The sequence below is a fragment of the Rhinoraja longicauda genome, chromosome 12, assembly GCF_053455715.1.
Source record: "Rhinoraja longicauda isolate Sanriku21f chromosome 12, sRhiLon1.1, whole genome shotgun sequence".
NCBI classification, from domain to species: domain Eukaryota; kingdom Metazoa; phylum Chordata; class Chondrichthyes; order Rajiformes; family Arhynchobatidae; genus Rhinoraja; species Rhinoraja longicauda.
In genome coordinates this window covers 6,485,258-6,505,657 of record NC_135964.1, presented here as the reverse complement: position 1 = coordinate 6,505,657, position 20,400 = coordinate 6,485,258, and the positions used below count along the sequence as shown (strand labels likewise).

General features: G+C 44.1%; 1 protein-coding gene across 14 annotated transcripts in view; it reads left to right on the top strand.

Annotated features, from left to right (window-relative positions):
* cnksr2a (connector enhancer of kinase suppressor of Ras 2a) overlaps positions 1-20,400 on the top strand; it is a 473,672-nt gene that overhangs the window by 300,153 nt on the left and 153,119 nt on the right. For 6 of the 14 annotated variants that reach the window (XM_078408943.1, XM_078408945.1, XM_078408936.1 and 3 more), the window contains 3 exons: positions 7,232-7,365; positions 8,046-8,114; positions 15,119-15,154. In XM_078408943.1, the coding sequence (XP_078265069.1) occupies positions 7,232-7,365; positions 8,046-8,114; positions 15,119-15,154 (239 nt within the window). The remainder of the gene's footprint in view (positions 1-7,231; positions 7,366-8,045; positions 8,115-15,118; positions 15,155-20,400) is intronic. The other 8 variants (XM_078408946.1, XM_078408942.1, XM_078408947.1 and 5 more) reach the window with 4 other exon arrangements.

Genomic DNA, 20,400 nt, shown 5'->3' with positions numbered 1-20,400 from the left:
GTTGGGGAGGGGATGGGATTAGTTTGGATGGAAAGGGATGCATGATCCAAGGAGGTGGTGTGCGTATGGAACAAACTGCCAGAGGAGGTCGTTGAGGCAGGGACTATCCCAACATTTAAGAAACAGACAGGTATATGGATGGGACAGGTTTGGAGGGATATTGACCAAATGTGGGCAGGTGAGACTAGTGTAGCTGGGACATGTTGGCAAGTTGAGCCGAAGGGCCTGTTTCCACACTGTATCACTCTATGACTCTATGAGTTGCAGCGGGACTGGTCTCTGCGGAAACTGGAAAGGGATGATGGGATGATGTGACTGGTGGTGGAAACGCATTGAAGGTCATTAAGTTGTCGCCAGTAAACAACATGCCAGACAGTGGCTGTAACATTCTCTGCAATACATTGTGTATGTGGATGATTGGTATGAGTCCTAACTGATCAATGTTTTGGCTAATAAGTAGGCTTGATGAATTGACGAGTATTTGTTGCTAATGGAGCAGTGGGTGGAATATGACTGCTGGAGAAACATTGACTTTCTTTGCATGTTGCTGGTCTACAGTGTTGGAAATGTTAATGTCGCTGATGCAGAATGAGTAGTATTCAGAAGGGCCTCAATTCAATAGGCCCAAAATCAGGACCAGGAGTTGAGATGCTGATTAACCTGTATCCCTTCAGTGTACCAAAGATAAACACAAAAAAGCTGCAGTAACTCAGCAGGCCAGACAGCATCTCTAGAGAAAAGGGATAGGTAACGTTTCAGGACGAGATCCTTCTTCAGACTCTCAACCCCAGTCTCCTGCCTTCTACCCATAACACTAACACCCTTACTAATCAAGAATCTGCCAGTCATCACCTTAAAAATATCCATTAATTGGCCTCCACAGTCGTCTGTGACAATGAATTCCACAGATTCACCACCCTCTGACTAAAGAAATTCCTCCCTCCTTTCTAAAGGTACGTCCTTTTAATTTGCCTATGGCCTGGATGACTTGGATGAAGGGATTAAAAGTACCATTAGCAAATTTGCAGATGATACAAAGCTGGGTGGTAGTGTGAACTGCGAGGAAGATGCTATGAGGTTGCAGGGTGACTTGGACAGGTTGTGTGAGTGGGCGGATGCATGGCAGATGCAGTTTAATGTGGATAAGTGTGAGGTTATCCACTTTGGTGGTAAGAATAGGAAGGCAGAGTATTATCTGAATGGTGTCAAGTTAGGAACAGGAGACGTACAACGAGATCTGGGTGTCCTAGTGCATCAGTCACTGAAAGGAACCATGCAGGTACAGCAGGCAGTGAAGAAAGCCAATGGAATGTTGGCCTTCATAACAAGAGGAGTTGAGTATAGGAGCAAAGAGGTCCTTCTGCAGTTGTACAGGGCCCTAGTGAGACCGCACCTGGAGTACTGTGTGCAGTTTTGGTCTCCAAATTTGAGGAAGGATATTCTTGCTATTGAGGGCGTGCAGCGTAGGTTTACTAGGTTAATTCCCGGAATGGCGGGACTATGGATGTTGAAAGACTGGAGCGACTAGGCTTGTATACACTGGAATTTAGAAGGATGTGAGGAGATCTTATCGAAACGTATAAGATTATTAAGGGGTTGGACACGTTAGAGGCAGGAAACATGTTCCCAATGTTTGGGGAGTCCAGAACAAGAGGCCACAGTTTAAGAATAAGGAGTAGGCCATTTGGAACGGAGATGAGGAAAAACATTTTCAGTCAGAGAGTTGTGAATCTGTGGAATTCTTTGCCTCAGAAGGCAGTGGAGGCCAATTCTCTGAATGCATTCAAGAGAGAGCTAGATAGAGCTCTTAAGGATAGCGGAGTCAGGGGGTATGGGGAGAAGGCAGGAACGGGGTACCGATTGAGAATGATCAGCCATGATCACATTGAATGGCGGTGCTGGCTCAAAGGGCCGAATGGCCTCCTCTTGCACCTATTGTCTATTGTCTATTGCCTCTGGACATAGACTCTCTCAGGTGGAAACATCCTCTCCACATCCACTCTATCCAAGTCTTTCACTATTCGCTAAGTTTCAATGAGGCCCCCCCCCCCCATTCTTCTAAACTCCAGCGAGTACAGGCCCAGTGCTGCCAAACGCTCATCGTATGTTAACCCAATCATTCCAGGGATCATTCTGTGAGATGATAGAACAATGTGAACATAGGAATGAGAATTTTTAATTCAAGTCGTCCACATATATCAGCAAGCTCAAGGTTGTTTGGAGTAGAATTGATACAGGCGGCAAATTCCTAATTTATTAACAAATCCAAAAGGCGATCTCTTATAGTTGTGAACGCTTCACAGTCTGGGCACCCATGCACTGAAGGTTACAGAGAGTATAACACACAAGGTCAATGAGGAGGACATTGAAGTTGTTAAATCGGTACATGGAGAAGCATGAAACATCAATTCAGCAGCTCATTTATCCCTGTGATATACAGAACATCAAATCACAACCAGTAATGCCAGGCATTCATGGCTAAGTGAGATCATCAAAAGGATTTGTAAAATTAACAATCTGCATCGCAACCTAAAAGTGCTTGCGAAATGACCTCTGAAAACGGTATGCAAATAGCACACTTCAATTTGAATAAGAATAAACCTGATCTCTCTGATCGTAAAAAATCTAGTATCTAGTATCAAGTATCTGAAAATGAAGCTGCTGTTTCAGTGCACCCAAATCCTTCCAGCGTCTGATTGTTTTCCATGGTATAACAAACAGATTAACCATCTTAAAGCAGAGACATCAGAAGCAGCTTCATAACTTCTGCTGCCTCAAACGCAAGAGGAAGATCACCCGGTCACTTGAATGCTGTTGCTAATGGATTGTTTCCCGAAAAAGAAAGCCGTTATTATTGAATTCAGTCAGTTGCCGAGTAGCTGGTGCTAATTGACAATTAGAGGATTTGCACTCGTCTTCCTCTTGAACTTTAATTCCCTCCTTCATGCAGGCTTGTTTTTGGTTCAAAATGTTAGCCGTAACCTCCGGAGATTTAGCCCAAGGTGCTTGTCATAGCTATTCGAGTGCTCAAAGTTTGATATAGTACATTTATGATTGGGTTACATGACAATTATATTAAGGTATTGAAATTTAATTGAAATATCACAGCACATACGGGGAACTATGGGGAGAAGGCAGGAACGAGGCACTTACTGAGAATGATCAGCCATGATCACATTGAATAGCGGTGCTGGCTCGAAGGGCCGAATGGTCTACTCCTGCACCTATTGTCTATTGTCTATTGTCTATTGAAATAAGTACCTGGTACAGTGGGCCTTACAATATGGGCTCATTTTAATAATTTGCAAATGGGAGCATATAGTGTCGGCAATCTGTAGACTTCTGTGTCCACGTATCATAGGAAAAAATATCGAAGAAATGTTTCAACATCATGAAAAATATCAGGGAAAGTACTCGTATCTTTCCCATTTGAATTATAACTTTCAGATGAATGTAACTTTGGTCTCCCTTTGGTGCTTCTCCGATGAGCAGCCTTTCAGATGGTTGAACAATACTCATGTTGGTTACTGGTTGAGAAAAAAAATTCAAATGGCAGACATAAATCTGTGAGGGATGGCACATCATCTGTGAGGCATGTCCTGTAACATGTCCATGTACTGGCACAAAGTGACATCCACAATCACAGAATGGTAGCAACAAAGAGGGGGGACATTGAAACTTGCCGAATCGTGAAAGGATTGGATATAGTGAATGTGGAGAGGATGTTTCCATTAGTGGGAGTGTCTGGGTCCAGAGGTCTAAGCCTCAGAACAAAAAGATGGTCCTTTAGGAAGGAGATGAGGAGGAATTTCTTGTGGAATCTGTGGAATTCTTTGCCACAGAAGGCTGTGGAGGCCAAGTCAATGGATATTTTTAAGGCAGAGATAGATAGATTCTTGATTAGTATGGGTGTCAGGGGTTATGGGGAGAAGGCAGGAGAATGGGGTTGAGAGGGGGAGATAGATCAGACATGATTGAATGGCGGAGTAGACATGATGGGCCGAATGGCCTAATTCTGCTCCTATCAGTTATGAACTTATGAAAGAGGGAGGCTATCCGGCTCTTCAAAACCAATCCAGCTTTCGGAAAGATGATTGTACTTTTTTATTCTTTTCCTGCACCTCTGCAATGATGCTTCCAGTACGACCCAATTCATTTTTAAAAGCAACATATGAATCAGCCTCCAAAATCATTTAGGCAATTCATTTGTAATGTTATCCTCCTGTAATAACTTTTCTTCCTGTTGTCTTTGGTTCCTTTCCCAAATGCATTCAGCCTGTGTCTTGTTGCTCTTAGTCTTTCCACCAAAGGCAACAATTTTTGTCTGTTCTGTCTAGACCTTTCATTTTTCTGAAAGCCTCTTCCACGTCTCATCTCAATTTTGTCTGCTCCAGGGAAAATAATTCCAGCTTCTGCCTTTCCCAGTAACATTGGTCCATTTTCCATGACAAACATTCTGTGTGAATAAATCGATTTGTACCAGCATCTGCAGTTATTTTCTTATACTACTGGTTGCTCCACTGCGATTTCTCTTCGAGGTATGTCCACTTTGAAGAAGTTCTCCTCCTCTCTTCGACGAGAGTTCAGTAACATGCTCTCTCGCTGCTCCCCCTCTGTGATTTCTCCTGCCCTCCTACTCTACGACCACATCTTGCTCCTCTGTCCCTCCCTTCCCCTCCTCCTTCCCAGATCTCCCTCTATCTTCCTGTCTCCACCTATATCCTTCCTTTGTCCCACCCCCGACATCAGTCTGAAGAAGGGTCTCGACCCGAAACGTCACCCATTCCTTCTCTCCCGAGATGCTGCCTGACCTGCTGAGTTACTCCAGCATTTTGTGAATAAATCGATTTGTACCAGCATCTGCAGTTATTTTCTTATACTACTGGTTGCTCCACTGCGATTTCTCTTCGAGGTATGTCCACTTTGAAGAAGTTCTCCTCCTCTCTTCGACGAGAGTTCAGTAACATGCTCTCTCGCTGCTCCCCCTCTGTGATTTCTCCTGCCCTCCTACTCTACGACCACATCTTGCTCCTCTGTCCCTCCCTTCCCCTCCTCCTTCCCAGATCTCCCTCTATCTTCCTGTCTCCACCTATATCCTTCCTTTGTCCCACCCCCGACATCAGTCTGAAGAAGGGTCTCGACCCGAAACGTCACCCATTCCTTCTCTCCCGAGATGCTGCCTGACCTGCTGAGTTACTCCAGCATTTTGTGAATAAATCGATTTGTACCAGCATCTGCAGTTATTTTCTTATACATTCTGTTGAATCTTTTCTATATCCTCTCCAGAGCCTTCAAATTCTTCCTACAAACAGTGATGAATGAATGAATGCATGAATACGTTTATTGGCCAAGTATGTGCATATACAAGGAATGTGCCTTGGTGCTCCGCTCACAAATGGCAACACAAACATACAGTTAACAATTAAGAATAAAGCATTAACACATCAGAACAATAAGGATACAACGTTACGGTCTAAACATGTGGGTGAAAATAAACCAGAGCAGAAAAGAGACTACAGACTTTGGTTATTGAGCAGAACTACTGCTCGTGGGAAAAAAACTGTTTTTATGTCTGGCTGTGGCTGCTTTGACAGTCCGGAGTCGCCTTCCAGAGGGAAGTGCTTCGAAGAGTTTGTGGCCAGGGTGAGAGGGGTCAGAGATGATCTTGCCCGCTCGCTTCCTGGCCCTTGCAGTGTACAGTTCGTCAATGGGGGGAAGGTTGCAGCCAACAAGGGCGGCACGGTGGCGCAGCGGTAAAGTTGCTGCCTTACAGCAAATGCAGCGCCGGAGACTCAGGTTCGATCCTGACTACGGGCGCCTTCTGTACGGAGTTTGTACGTTCTCCCGGTGACCTGCGTGGGTTTTCTCCGAGAGCTTCGGTTTCCTCCCACACTCCAAAGACGTACAGGTAGGTAGGTTAATTGACTGGGTAAATGTAAAAATTGTCCCTAGTGTGTGTAGGATAGTGTTAATGTGTGGGGATCGCTGGGCGGCGCGGAATCGGTGGGCCGAAGGGCCTGTTTCCGCGCTGTATCTCTAAATCTAAATCTAAAAAAACCTTCTCAGCTGAGCTGACCAATATTGGATCCCCATCTACGGCTGCATCAATATTTAATGAAGATTTGTTATAACTTATGTTTTGGTCGGTGCAGCATAGGATCCTATTTTAAATCACTTTTTCAACTTCCACTGCCTCTTTCCAAAATATATGAACAAGAATACCCTGGTTTCTCTTTTCCTGTACCCCCTTAGGAACTGCACCCTTTATTTATCTAGTTATTCCTCATTCATCCTTATCATTACACATTTCTACATTAATTTTCGTCAGCCAAATGTCTGTCCATTCCACCAGCTAGTCTGTGCTATCTTCATCACTATCTTCATCACTGTCACTCAGCTGGAAATGTAGATGTCACAAAGCTTACAATATTACACTTACAATATTAAAAGGTTTGATTAGACCTTGTCATCCTTGGTGGTGGTGAATCTGTGGAATTCCTTGCCACAGAAGGCTGTGGTCAATGGATATTTTTACGGATGAGATAGATAGATAGATTCCTGATTGGTACGGGTGTCGGGGGGTTACGGGGAGAAGGCAGGAGAATGGGGAGAGATAGATCAGCCATGATTGAATAGTGAGGTAGACTTTTTTTTTTTTTTTTTTTTCTATCATTTTATTTCGTACATGTTAAAAGACATCAATTAAAAAACAAAATAAACCCCCCAAAAAAACAGAAGAAATACAAAGAATTTCATCCATTACTTAACGTCTTTACATGTGCGATGGGCTGAATGGCTTGATGGGCTGAATGGCTTAATTCTGCTCGTATCACTTATGACCTTATGACCCTTGACCTTTGTGTCAGTGAGGGGTGGGAAACTGGAAGATCCTCTCCCTAAAAAATTATCTCCTCAAAACTAACGGGAAAAGTACCCGGGAGAAAAGTACCCGGGAGATCTCATCGCAAACATAAGGGAAAGATGATACAATTCATGCTTCCAAGCACTGATGTAGTTCTGTAAAATTGTCAATCTGCTAAGTTTGAGGTCAGAGGATATGGTGGTCTTCCCTTTGTGTTTCCTGACACAGGCATGTTGGGGCAATAAAAGACAATTTTGTCCATCTCTTTTTCATAAAACAAGTTTTTCTTAAAATGTGTGTTGTTAATAATTTAGTTTAAACTCAGGAATTTTATCCTCCGTGATTTTTTTTGTTCCCTTTTGTAAACAGCCAATCATCCCAAAAAGTCCAACTGGTAGTGTCGCCACGCCGACTGGCACTCTCAACACACCTACAAAGCGAGACAGTTCTGCTCTACAAGATCTTTACATTCCTCCTCCTCCAACAGAGCCATACACTCCCAGGTAATCTCATGCTATGATTCTTCTTCTTTACGTACAAATTAAATCGTGCACTAGATATGTGTGTCTATAAAACATCTGATAAAATAATATGCATTGATGTTTCATTCAGTGCAGTTCGATTCTCGTTATCGCTAATACCTTCACACAGTATGTGCCGAACAAATCTGGAGCTGATTTTCTGTAACGTCTGCATGCCTCTCCCACATCAAAGAATTGCACAGTATGCAGTTGTACAACATTTATCAAATAGGTCTGCATTTAAAGAGTAGGAACATTCCATGGATTAGATTGTAAGAGTTTAATCAATGTCCGTAGGAAATGAGTGGAGTAGGCATTTATATTTTCAAAGGTTGAATTTGCAAGTTGCTTTGCTCTTGCTGAAGATTAGAAAAAAAATTCAACCTCACTGAAAATTTTCAAAATTTAGAGGCCTTTCCATATATCTTTTGCACTTCTTATAAGGTGAAAAACATTTCTTATTTAATTGAAATATGATGCATTTTCAGCAAATCAGATGAAGAAGAATACTGAAAATCTCATTGTAGCACAGATGTCAAAACTATAGACTCAGTTATCAAACTGAAGAGTTTCATTCATTGTTTTATTCATATGAGATTTAGCAAACCATCCAGTATCTGCATCGTCCTCTCAGACTTGTTCTCTAATATCTTTGTTAATAGTGACGCTCCATCTACTCTGTATTTGAGTACCAAGCTTTCTATTCCCCATGACCCCTCCGCAGTGGAATTGTAAGTTCACTGTTTTAATAACTGCTGTTTTTCTGTTTGTACATGATCAATGATCTTATCGAAACGTATAAGATTATTAAGGGGTTGGACACACGTTAGAGGCAGGAAACATGTTCCCGATGTTGGGGGAGTCCAGAACCAGGGGCCACAGTTTAAGAATAAGGGTTAGGCCATTTAGAACGGAGATGAGGCACGGTAGCGCAGCGGTAGAGTTGCTGCTTTACAGCGAATGCAGCGCCGGAGACTCAGGTTCGATCCTGACTACGGGTGCTGCACTGTAAGGAGTTTATATGTTCTCCCCGTGGCCTGCGTGGGTTTTCTCCGAGATCTTCGGTTTCCTCCCACACTCCAAAGACGTACAGGTATGTAGGTTAATTGGCTGAGTAAATGTAAAAATTGTCCCTAGTGGGTGTAGGATAGTGTTAATGTATGGGGATCACTGGGCGGCACGGACTTGGTGGGCCGAAAAGGCCTGTTTCCGGCTGTATATATATGATATGATATGATATGAGGAAAAACTTTTTCAGTCAGAGAGTTGTAAATCTGTGGAATTCACTGCCTCAGAAGGCAGTGGAGGCCAATTCTCTGAATGCATTCAAGAGAGAGCTAGATAGAGCTCCTAATGATAGCGGAGTCAGGGGGTATGGGGAGAAGGCAGGAACAGGGTACTGATTGTGAATGATCAGCCATGATCACATTGAATGGTGGTGCTGGCTCGAAGGGCCGAATGGTCAATATTGTCTATTGTCTATTGTCAATGGGAAGAAGGTTGAAATTTTGTTGAGTTATCTCACATAGCACATAACTTTCACCCACAATGTTTTCCTATTGGTTTTGAACCCACACCACAAATGTGAGAGGCTAGCTTTGCACATAGTACTGAAAATCTTGAGCTGTTTGACACATTGGATATCACTGGTGAGTCTGACTTCCCCAAACTATGGAATTCCCTCTCTGAAATCCTTCATCTCTTCATATTGTTCCTTTTAAGACATTTCCTAAAATGTATATCTTGTACCATTATTTTCGTTGTCAATCAAACATTTCCTTAAGCCAACTTTCTTTGGTCATACCCCCCATGAAATGTTTTAAATTGTTTTACTGTGTTAAAGGTATTACACACACCGGGCTTTAAGATACCTTGAAGTTTTCACCAAATTATATATTAACAGGAGTCCACATCTAAGTGTTATAAATTTGTTAAGCTATTTATCTCAAAAATTATGCATGAATTTTACAGTGGTACCAGAAAAAAAACAGTTGATAATTTTGGCAAAAAAAAATAATTTTGCAAAACCCTTTATGGCTAAATTTCTTATTTGAAAAAATCCAGAATTATCAAAACATTGTGTTTACCTAGGATGTATTTAGAAGCGTATTGTTCTGTAAAACTACACAGAGCTGCAATTAAAAATTGATGCTTAGTAATGTAACTTGAGTGTCAAGGAGCCTACTGAAGCTTTTTCATTACAGAATTGTTCATCTTAGCTGTGCCAGTGTTGTCTTGTTATACTCTGTTGCATGACAATTTTGCATATGCTGGTTAAGATTTAAAATCTGGATTAACCATTTCAAAATGTGTTTTATTGTACATTCTCTTGGCAGTTGGGATTCTGTAAAGGTTTATTGGTTTGGAGACATGTCTCATTGAAGAGGAATGGTGACTAACATAAGACGGCCACATGTTGATGTTCTTGTGCAGTGTGTGTCTGAACTGTGCTGCAAATACCCCAGAGCTACCTACCTTCACCATATTGCTCAGCCAATATTCAGCATTGTTACAAATTCTTCCATTTGTCTGTGAATTCATAATAGTCAGGTTTAAGCTCCCTAAGAACACAAACGGAGTTACTGCAGCACTTTGTATTCCACATAAGATCCCAACATCTTTTGTACCTTGTGTCTCCATTGTGCTTCCTAATGTTCTTCAGCAAATGCTGATTGCATTTCACCATTGTTTTTCCTGAGTGGTGACCTATACCCATTGTCATGCTGTAATACTTATTTTCAAATATCTTTGGCTAGAAATTGGATTTTGCCCTTTATTTTGTTATACCCATTGCTAACCCTGTGGAAAATAACGTGCAGTATTCAGCAAGCTGGTTGAAGCAGTGTTAGGAGATGTGTATTAAGTTGGAACTTGCACTGTTCCTGATAGAATCACATTCATGTTAACACAGCTGCTCGTTCTGTTCTGCGCATCGATCTTAGATCACATCAGCCCTTAAAGGCAGACTCCCTGTGGCAGTCTGACAACATTCAAACGCACTCACACAATGGTGAGTGTGTGAGAGAAGAGGAAAGATGATATCAAAGACCTGATGCACGAGATAGTGAGGAGGAGTGATGGCCTGTGGGCTAGAGTGGTCCGGAGGTCTGCTCGAGCCAACATCGGAGCTGGAATACTGACAATGCAGGAAGAAATGCCAAGATCAACACTAGACACAGAGAAAGAAAACTGCAAATCCATCAATGCTCTCTCCATCCACCCAGGCAGAGGGCCAAACCTCCAAAAAGATGTCCTTTGTCCTTCACTGCCTTCTCTTAGTCAGCCAGGAAAAGGAGAGGCTACCTGCATGGGAGGACAGCCTCCTGATTTCTGCATCCGTGCTCAATAGAGGAGTCCTATCCTGCAGCTAATGGACAGATGGGGCACCTACCTGCAAACAACTTCACCAGCAAAAGTAATTGCCAAACTGCCAGCGATCTCCAACAACAATGTTTCACTGCGAAGGCTGTATTCCGTTTCATTTGATAAACAGTGGGCACTCTTGTTCTCATGAGTGCTACTGAAGCACTATTTGTATTCTGGGATGTGAAGGGTGAGTTTTCTTTTTACACAGAGATTGGATGATATGTAGCACTTTCAGCCAGAGGAGATGGTGAAATCTGATGACAGTGATGACATTTAAAAGACATTTAGACAGGCACTTAAAATAAGGAAGGCAAAGAAGGATACAGTCCCAAAGGATATGATCTGCATTGCAAAAAGATCAGCCTGGACACGGTTGTCCAAAGAGCCCATTTCAGTGCTGTAAGATTCTTTGACTCTAAGATATTTTGGCTGCAAAGAGGCTTCTGGTTTACTTTTGCAAGGTATTAGGGTGGGCCACCTGTTTCCCCTTCCCAGAAAAGTCACTCATTGCATTGGAGGGAGCACTGGAAGAAGAGGAGGAGGAAATGGTGATGAAGGGCGTAGTTCATCTTTGCACTTGACCACCACAGCACCGCCTCAGAGACAGGCCTCAGAGGAGGAATAAGCAGATGAGGTTAGAGGGGTTCATGTAACAGGGGGGTGCACCAAGCTGATGCCTGACATCAGGCATTGGAAATCTGGTGCAGGGACCAGCGTGGTGGGGGATTGCACGTGATATTGTCTCAGCGGACTCAGGCGAGAATGGCGGCTGGTATACTGTCATGACGGGGCTGATGCGGTTGCACAGCACGATAGCTTGCGAGCAGTCGGGCCTGCCTCACTGAACACAGGGGAGGCAGGAGCACAGAGGACCCCCATCTCCATGAGCCCATCAAAGTTGGTGTGGGTGAACTCCATTCTGGTGGTCATGTCTGCTTCTTTCCCCCAGCGATCGATGAGAATCCCGCCACCACACCTAACGGTTCAGGTGCGGCAGAGGGAAAGGCACCTGAATTCTTTCAGCTTCTACGCAGCCATTGTTCTGATCAGGAGACATTTCTCCCCGCTGCCATTTGGGAACAGCTGCATATTCTAAAGGAATGGTGCCAGGATTGATATCCTCAGTAAAATACCATTCATAGGCAGAATGCAGCCCACTCTGGACACTGGGACACAACCCATTGATGATGCTGATACACAGGGGCAGAGATGCTGCAAGTCACCAGTTTAACAATAGACAATTGACAATAGGTGCAGGAGGAGGCCATTCGACCCTTCGAGCCAGCACCGCCATTCAATGTGCTCACGGCTGATCATTCTCAATCAGTACCCCGTTCCTGCCTTCTCCCCATACCCCCTGACTCCGCTATCCTTAAGGGCTCTATCCAGCTCTCTCTTGAATGCATTCAGAGAATCGGCCTCCACTGCCTTCTGAGGCAGAGAATTCCACAGATTCACAACTCTCTGACTGAAAAAGTTTTTCCTCATCTCAGTTCTAAATGGCCTACCCCTTATTCTTAAACTGTGGCCCCTTGTTCTGGACTCCCCCAACATTGGGAACATGTTTCCTGCCTCTAACGTGTCCAATCCCTTAATAATCTTATACGTTTCGATAAATCTACTCTCATCCTTCTAAATTCCAGTGTATACAAGCCGAGTCACTCCAGTCTTTCAACATATGATAGTCCCGCCATTCCTGGAATTAACCTAGTAAACCTATGCTGCACGCCCTCAATAGCAAGAATATCCTTCCTCAAATTTGGAGACCAAAACTGCACACAGTACTCCAGATGCGGTCTCACTTGGGCCCTGTACAACTGCAGAAGGACCTCTTTGCTCCTATACTCAACTCCTCTTGTTATGAAGGCCAACATTCCATTGGCTTTCTTCACTGCCTGCTGTACCTGCATGCTTCCTTTCAGTGATTGATGCACTAGGACACCCAGATCTCGTTGTACGTCCCCTTTTTCTACCTTGACACCATTCAGATAATAATCTGCCTTCCTATTCTTACCACCAAAGTGGATAACCTCACACTTATCCACATTAAACTGCATCTGCCATGCATCCGCCCACTCACACAATCTTGATTCCCTGCATGCGAGATGTTATGCATAAGGATACGCACTGCTCTAAGGGAGCAAGTATGCTGCCATCGGGGAATGCTTTCCATTGCAGTGATGGACACCCGCACTGAAGCATCTTTTCCACGTGGTCAGAATCCTGTTCAGGTTGGCCGGTGATCCAGTTGCAAAGACAGAAAGTAGACACTGCCAGGGTCAGGCATCGGAGGTGTGGGACCTGTCAGCTGGTCACCTCAAGACCAAGAAGGTGGAGTCTCAATCTCTGCACATCATTGCACAATTTTCTACCCCTTCCCTCACGAGGTGGTCTCGTGCGTAGGGTCAGGAATTGTCGGCCCACTGGTGAGGCCACCACTGCCGCGCACACTGACAGCCAGTGGTCCAGGGCCAGTGGCCTGAATGAAACTGGCTCACCCAGGGCAAGACCTCCCACGGGTCATCAAGGATCGGCCAAGCTCTCAAAGTGAAAAGGAGCAGCCGTCCAATAGCCAGGCCACAGCGACAGTGGGGAGGACCCTGTGATATTGTCAAGTCAAGTTCATTTGTCACATACACATACACGATGTGCAGTGAAATGAAAGTGGCAATGCCTGCGGATTGTGCACAAAAAAGAATTACAGTTACAGCATATAAATAAAGTTAATAAAGTTACTATAGAGAAGACAAAATTTAGTCTCTGGAGTTATAATAGTTGACAGTCCTGATGGCCTGTGGGAAGAAATTCTGTCTCATCCTCTCCGTTTTCACAGCGTGACAGCGGAGGCGTTTGCCTGATCGTAGCATCTGGAACAGTCCGTTACTGGGGTGGCAGGGGTCCCTCATAATCTTGCTTGCTCTGGATCTGCACCTCCTGATGTTTAGGTCCTGCAGGGGGACGAGTGTAGTTCCCATGGTGCGTTCTGCCGTACGCACTACTCTCTGCAGGGCCATCCTGTTCTGGGCAGAGCTGTTCCCAAACCAGACTGTAATGTTGCTGGACAGGATGCTCTCTACAGCCCCAGAGTAGAAGCGATGAAGGATCTTCAGAGACACTCTGAATTTCCTCAGCTGTCCAAGGTGGTAAAGGCGCTGCTTTGACTTACCCACCAGTGCGGCAATGTGCGTTGTGCAAATACATTGGGAGCCCGCATGAGTTTGTGAAATGAGACGGTATTAAAGTTCCGTTTTGATTTTTAACGTTTGTCCTGTGCTGTCTTGTGTTGTTATAAACTTGAGTCTGAACTCACTAGCTTCAGCCAGATGTGGAAGCTGCTGGGTGCATCTGCAGATCCTGCCAAAAACTCAGCCAGGATGTTGGCTGCTGGACTGCAGCCCGAGGTTTCTTCACTGAGGCATCCATTCATTGAGTGGCTGCAGCTAAAATCATGCATTGAAAGCGCCGAAGGAAGCCATGTTGAGCCCATGTTGAACCCATACCAGCTCAGTGTAAGAGCAATCCAACCAGCTCTGCTCCATGGCCACTTCTACTCAGCTCAACCAGTTCTTTTCTTTCTGACACTTGTTCCGCACCCTTTCGTATCCTTCCCAGAGTTCACTAGACCACATCATTTAAATGCTGGAACAGAGCTCTCACAGTTAATGTTGGCACGGAACAATCTCAGAATCCTGCTCTCATTGACTCAGCAGAGTGCTCCTTTATAAAAACAACTGAAGGAGCAAAGTAGTCTGATGTGCCACTGGTTGTAGTGAATTTGTTCTCCATTGGTTATTGGTTGAACTTTTGAGCTCCAGTTTATAGCAGGAAGGGTAGGAATGGGGGTTTGATGGACACTGGCCTCATTAGGTGCATGTGTGATGATGTGAAAACTTGATTGGGCTCAATTTCAACCAGAAATAGTGGATTAAGACAACTTTTGCACACATAAAAACATGGGATTCAATCCAATTTCTAGGCTTCTCTTTCCTGCTGTCTGTGAACATCATTCAGTGTCTTGGTCTTGGTTATTTTACTGCTTTCCATAATTTCTGTCAGCCGTTTTCACAGTCTCTCTGTGTGTTTGTTGAGAAAGTTATAATCCACCCAGAAATGGTTTTATACAGTGGAACTGGTAGCAAGTGCAAATCACATCTTTGAGCCTTCAAAACCAAACTAAACTAAAGCCTGCACATGGCTTCTCATCATGGCTTTCACTTTGTACAATTTAGAGTTACTTTTGCTGTTATTTCTTTTAACCTTAATTTGACAAAATAAATAGCAAAATAACTTGTGGGTATTTAAAAAAAAAAATCCAGCTATTATGTGGGCTGTATTTGTGGGTACTTTATATGTGTAACTTTTTTTACAGAAGGCTGGGAGGTTCCAGTATCTCTAGAATTAACAGGTAAGTCCCTGTGAGATGTATCAGTTAAATTGTTGTGAACCAGTTTAATCGAGATCAGAAAAATCTAATAAGTATTTACAAGCAAATCTGTTTTAAGAGTTAATTCACCTAATCCCACAGTTCTTTGATCGTGTAAACAAGTTGTGTTCGTTGCTGTGTATTAGTGGAGGATGTGGATGTGAATTTGACTATGATGAGGTATATATTTATGCTCAAGGATTTATGGCTGAAAGGTGGATTCAAGTGTACAGGTGCTCCTCAGTTTACGATGGGATTCTGTTCCAGAAACCCATCGGTAACCAAAACGATCGTAAGTCGAAATAGAAACATAGAAACATAGAAAATAAGTGCAGGAGTAGGCCATTCGGCCCTTCGAGCCTGCACCACCATTCAATATGATCATGGCTGATCATCCAACTCAGTATCCTGTACCTGCCTTCTCTCCATACCCCCTGATCCCTTTAGCCACAAGGGCCACATCTAACTCCCTCTTAAATATAGCCAATGAATTGGCCTCAACTACCTTCTGTGGCAGAGAATTCCACAGATTCACCACTCTTTGTGTGAAAAAAAAACGTTCTCATCTCGGTCCTAAAAGACTTCCCCCTTATCCTTAAACTGTGACCCCTTGTTCTGGACTTCCCCAACATCGGGAACAATCTTCCTGCATCTAGCCTGTCCAACCCCTTAAGAATTTTGTACGTTTCTATAAGATCCCGCCTCAATCTTCTAAATTCCAGCGAGTACAAGCCTAGTCTATCCAATCTTTCTTCATATGAAAGTCCTGCCATCCCAGGAATGAATCTGGTGAACCTTCTCTGTACTCTCTCTATGGCAAGAATGTCTTTCCTCAGATTAGGAGACCAAAACTGTACACAATACTCCAGGTGCGGTCTCACCAATGCCCTGTACAACTGCAGCAGAACCTCCCTGCTCCTATACTCAAATCCCCTCGCTATGAATGCCAACATACCATTTGCTTTCTTCACTGCCTGCTGCACCTGCATGCCTACTTTCAATGACTGGTGTACCACGACACCCAGGTCTCGTTGTATCTCCCCTTCTCCTAATCGGCCACCATTCAGATAATAGTCTGCTTTCCTGTATTCAAATGCATTGAATACAGGCGCTCCTCGGCCTACGATGCCTCGACTTGCGATGTTTCGACTTTGCGGTGGTGCCAACGGCAGCGAGCCGCGGCACGCTTCCAGCTGCGTGATCACGTGCATTCAATGCATTTCGACTTACGATATTTTCGGTTTCCGATGGGTTTCTCGGAACGGAACCCCATCGTAGGCTGAGGAGCACCTGCACACGTGATCACGTGGCCGGAAGCGAGGTCGTTTGCCGTTTGAACCGTCGCAAAGTCGAAATATCGCACGTCGAAGCTTCGTAAGCCGGGGAGCACCTGGAATGTAATCTCGCTTTCATGAACAGAAATGTCACTTCTACTGCATTGAGCATGTAAATCCCAGAATTCTCAGCAGCCATCAAGTGTGCAAAATGTTTGAAGTTACTGCAAACAACTTTGATTACTGTGGCCTTGCTAAAAAAAAACTTTAAGAGCTTTCAAATGAAAAATACAGCAAGCTGACATTTTACAAGGTTGAATTGCACTGATGAATTTTGGTTACAAGCAGATTTAACTTGTTCTGATTTACCCTCATGCTGTCTCCATTGTAGTGAATACAAGATATTTTTTAATATAGAGTGAAATGTTTCCACGCCCAGTGCTGATATTTTGATTTATTTGCAAATCTGAAGTATCACATAGCCATAATTAATTTTCTGCTGGACATTGTCCATGAAAAATCTCAATATTTTCTTTGTTTCTGAGTTCAATTCTAAGTCAGCACTTCAAACGAAAAAAACAGGCTTCTATCCATTAATACTTGGCTTTCAACTATTCATAGCCTTGTGCATCTTTCTATAAATATAAAACTGTTTTAATGACATATCTGCTCAGTATTCCTAATCTCACTTACCGTTTGTGTCACCAATGCATATTTCATCTGTTTCAGTGTCTTCAGGAATACTTCCGAAAACAAATATTTTCATATAAGTGTCAGCTTGGCTCAGTTTGGTGTACTTAAGCCTCTTAGTCAGTAGGTTATAAGTTCAAAACATACTCCAGGGCTTGAGTCCATAATCTGTGGAGGCATTTCTGTGCAAAACTAATATATTATCCATGGGCTGTGTTAACAAAATGAGAAATAGAAGTGGACCATGAGGCTCTTCAAGCCAGTGGGTCTAAGACTCCCTATTCCAACCCAATCTCCATATTTAAGAGTCCAAATTCCAATGATCTCATGCTTGCCTATACTCAGGGACTGAGAGCAGTCCCTGCTGCCCGGGGTAAAGATTTCCAAAGGCTCACAATCCTCTGATCATGACATTCCTCATCGTTTCAATCCTACATAGCTGATTCCATGTTCTGAGACAGTCTAAACCAGCTCAAGAAAGTGGCCTTTCAGCATCCAACTTCTTAAACATAATAGTAGCATTTCAACAACGGTAATCTCTTATTTTCCAATTGTACTTAATTTTGTTGGTGGATAAACCCTGTCCCAAGAACAAATCTAGTAAAGATATGGTGCACTGACTCCTTTTTTAAGAACAGAGAGCAAACTTGTAAACATTATAACGAGTATGGGTATGAATAGTTGCGGCAAACCTTATAAACGTTTATGCTCTTAAAAGACAGCAATTTGGATAAGACAATAGACAATAGACAATAGGTGCAGGAGGAGGCCATTCGGCCCTTCGAGCCAGCACCGCCATTCAATGTGATCATGGCTGATCATTCTCAATCAGTACCCCATTCCTGCCTTCTCCCCATACCCCCTGACTCCGCTATCCTTAAGAGCTCTATCTAGCTCTCTCTTGAATGCATTCAGAGAATTGGCCTCCACTGCCTTCTGAGGCAGAGAATTCCACAGATTCACAACGCTCTGACTGAAAAAGTTTTCCTCATCTCAGTTCTAAATGGCCTACCCTTTATTCTTAAACTGTGGCCCCTTGTTCTGGACTCGCCCAACATTGGGAACATGTTTCCTGCCTCTAAAGAGGACTTTTGCTGTACCTCGGTACATATGATAATAAAGTACGATTGAGCCAGTGAACAATGAGTTAGAGTCATAGAGTCAGAGTCACACTGCACTGAAACAGGCTCTTTGGCCCAACTCGTCTATGTGAACCAAGGTGCCTCATCTAAGCTGGTCCCATTTGCCTGCGTTTGGCCCATATTCCTCCAAACCTTTCATGTCCATGTACTTGTCCAAGTGCCTTTTAAATGCTGTTGTACCTGCCCCAACCTGGCAGCTCATTCCATATAACCACCACCCTCTGAGTTAAAAAGTTGCCCCTCAGTTTACGAATAAATCTTTCCCCTCTCCCCTTAAACCTATGTCCTCTGGTTCTTGATTCCCTTACTCTGAGCAAAAGATTTTGTGCATTCTCCCTATTTATACCTCTCATGATATTATACACCCCTATAAAATCATCCTTCAGCCACCTGCATTCCTTACAGCTCAGGCCCTCAAGTCCTGGCATCATCCTTGTAAATCTTCTCTGCATTATTTCCAGCGTAATGATATCCTTCCTGTAGCAGGGTGACTAAAACTGAACATAGTACTTCAAATCCAGCCTCACCAATAACTTGTACAACTGTAACATAATATCCCAACTTCTATACTCAATACATCAGACTGAAGAATGCTAAAGTGCATAATGTCTTATTTTAACAATAAGGGAAGAACGAAAGAGAAGGTCTTGGATGGAGTGTTTAAATGACAAAAATGATATTGGTACAGGCACAACGACCTGGTAAAAATATAAGATAATTAAGGGGTTGGACACGTTAGAGGCTGGAAACATGTTCCCAATGTTGGGGGAGTCCAGAACAAGGGGCCACAGTTTAAGAATAAGGGGTAGGCCATTTAGAACGGAGATGAGGAAAAACATTTTCAGTCAGAGAGTTGTGAATCTGTGGAATTCTCTGCCTCAGAAGGCAGTGGAGGCCAATTCTCTGAATGCATTCAAGAGAGAGCTAGATAGAGCTCTTAAGGATAGCGGAGTCAGGGGGTATGGGGAGAAGGCAGGAACGGGGTACTGATTGAGAATGATCAGCCATGATCACATTGAATGGCGGTGCTGGCTCGAAGGGCCGAATGGCCTGCTCCTGCACCTATTGTCTATTGTCTATTGACTCAATACCCTGACTGATGAAGACTTATACACTGACAAACCTTCTTTACCACCTGATTGTCTATTGTCTATTTCCCCTTATCTGCCAGAGACACCGCATTCAGGGAACTATGTACATGTGCTCCTCGATCCCTCAGCTCTCTGCTATCCCTAGGGCCCTACCATTCACCGCGAAGGTCCTGCCATCGTTTGACTTCGCAATATGCAACCCCTCGCATTTATCTGCATTGAATTCCATTAACCTGGCATCAGGGGAGGCAACACACCATCCTGGAGTCTCGTTTGGTGCCACAGAATCTCCTGTCTGTCCCCCTGAACAACTAGTCACCTATCCATCACAATCGCTCTACCTGACGTCACCTTTCCCCGCTGTGCCTCAGAGCCAGACCCAACCACTGCCGCTACTCTCTCATGACTGGTCATCACCCCCAACAGTATCCAAAAGGGCATACCTGTTGAGGCCACCCCAACCCCGGGCACTTTCCCCTGCAACCGCACGAGATGCAACACCTGTCCCTTTACCTCCCCCCCTCAACTCCATCCAAGGAGCCAAACAGTCTTTCCAGGTGAGACAAAGGTTCACCTGCACCTCCTCCAACCTCATCTATTGCATCCGCTGCTCTAGATGTCAACTTCTTTACATCGGCGAAACCAAACGCAGGCTCGGCGATCGCTTCGCTGAACACCTGCACTCGGTCCGCATTGACCAAGCTGATCTCCCGGTGGCCGAGCACTTCAACTCCCCCTCCCATTCCCAGTCTGACCTTTCTGTCATGGGCCTCCTCCAGTGCCATAGTGAGGCCCACCGGAAATTGGAGGAACAGCACCTCATATTTCGCCTGGGCAGTTTGCAGCCCAGTGGTATGAACATCGACTTCTCCAAATTTAGATAATTCCTCTGTCCCTCCCTTCCCCTCCTCCTTCCCAGATCTCCCTCTATCTTCCTGTCTCCACCTATATCCTTCCTTTGTCCCGCCCCCTGACATCAGTCTGAAGAAGGGTCTCGACCCGAAACGTCACCCATTCCTTCTCTCCTGAGA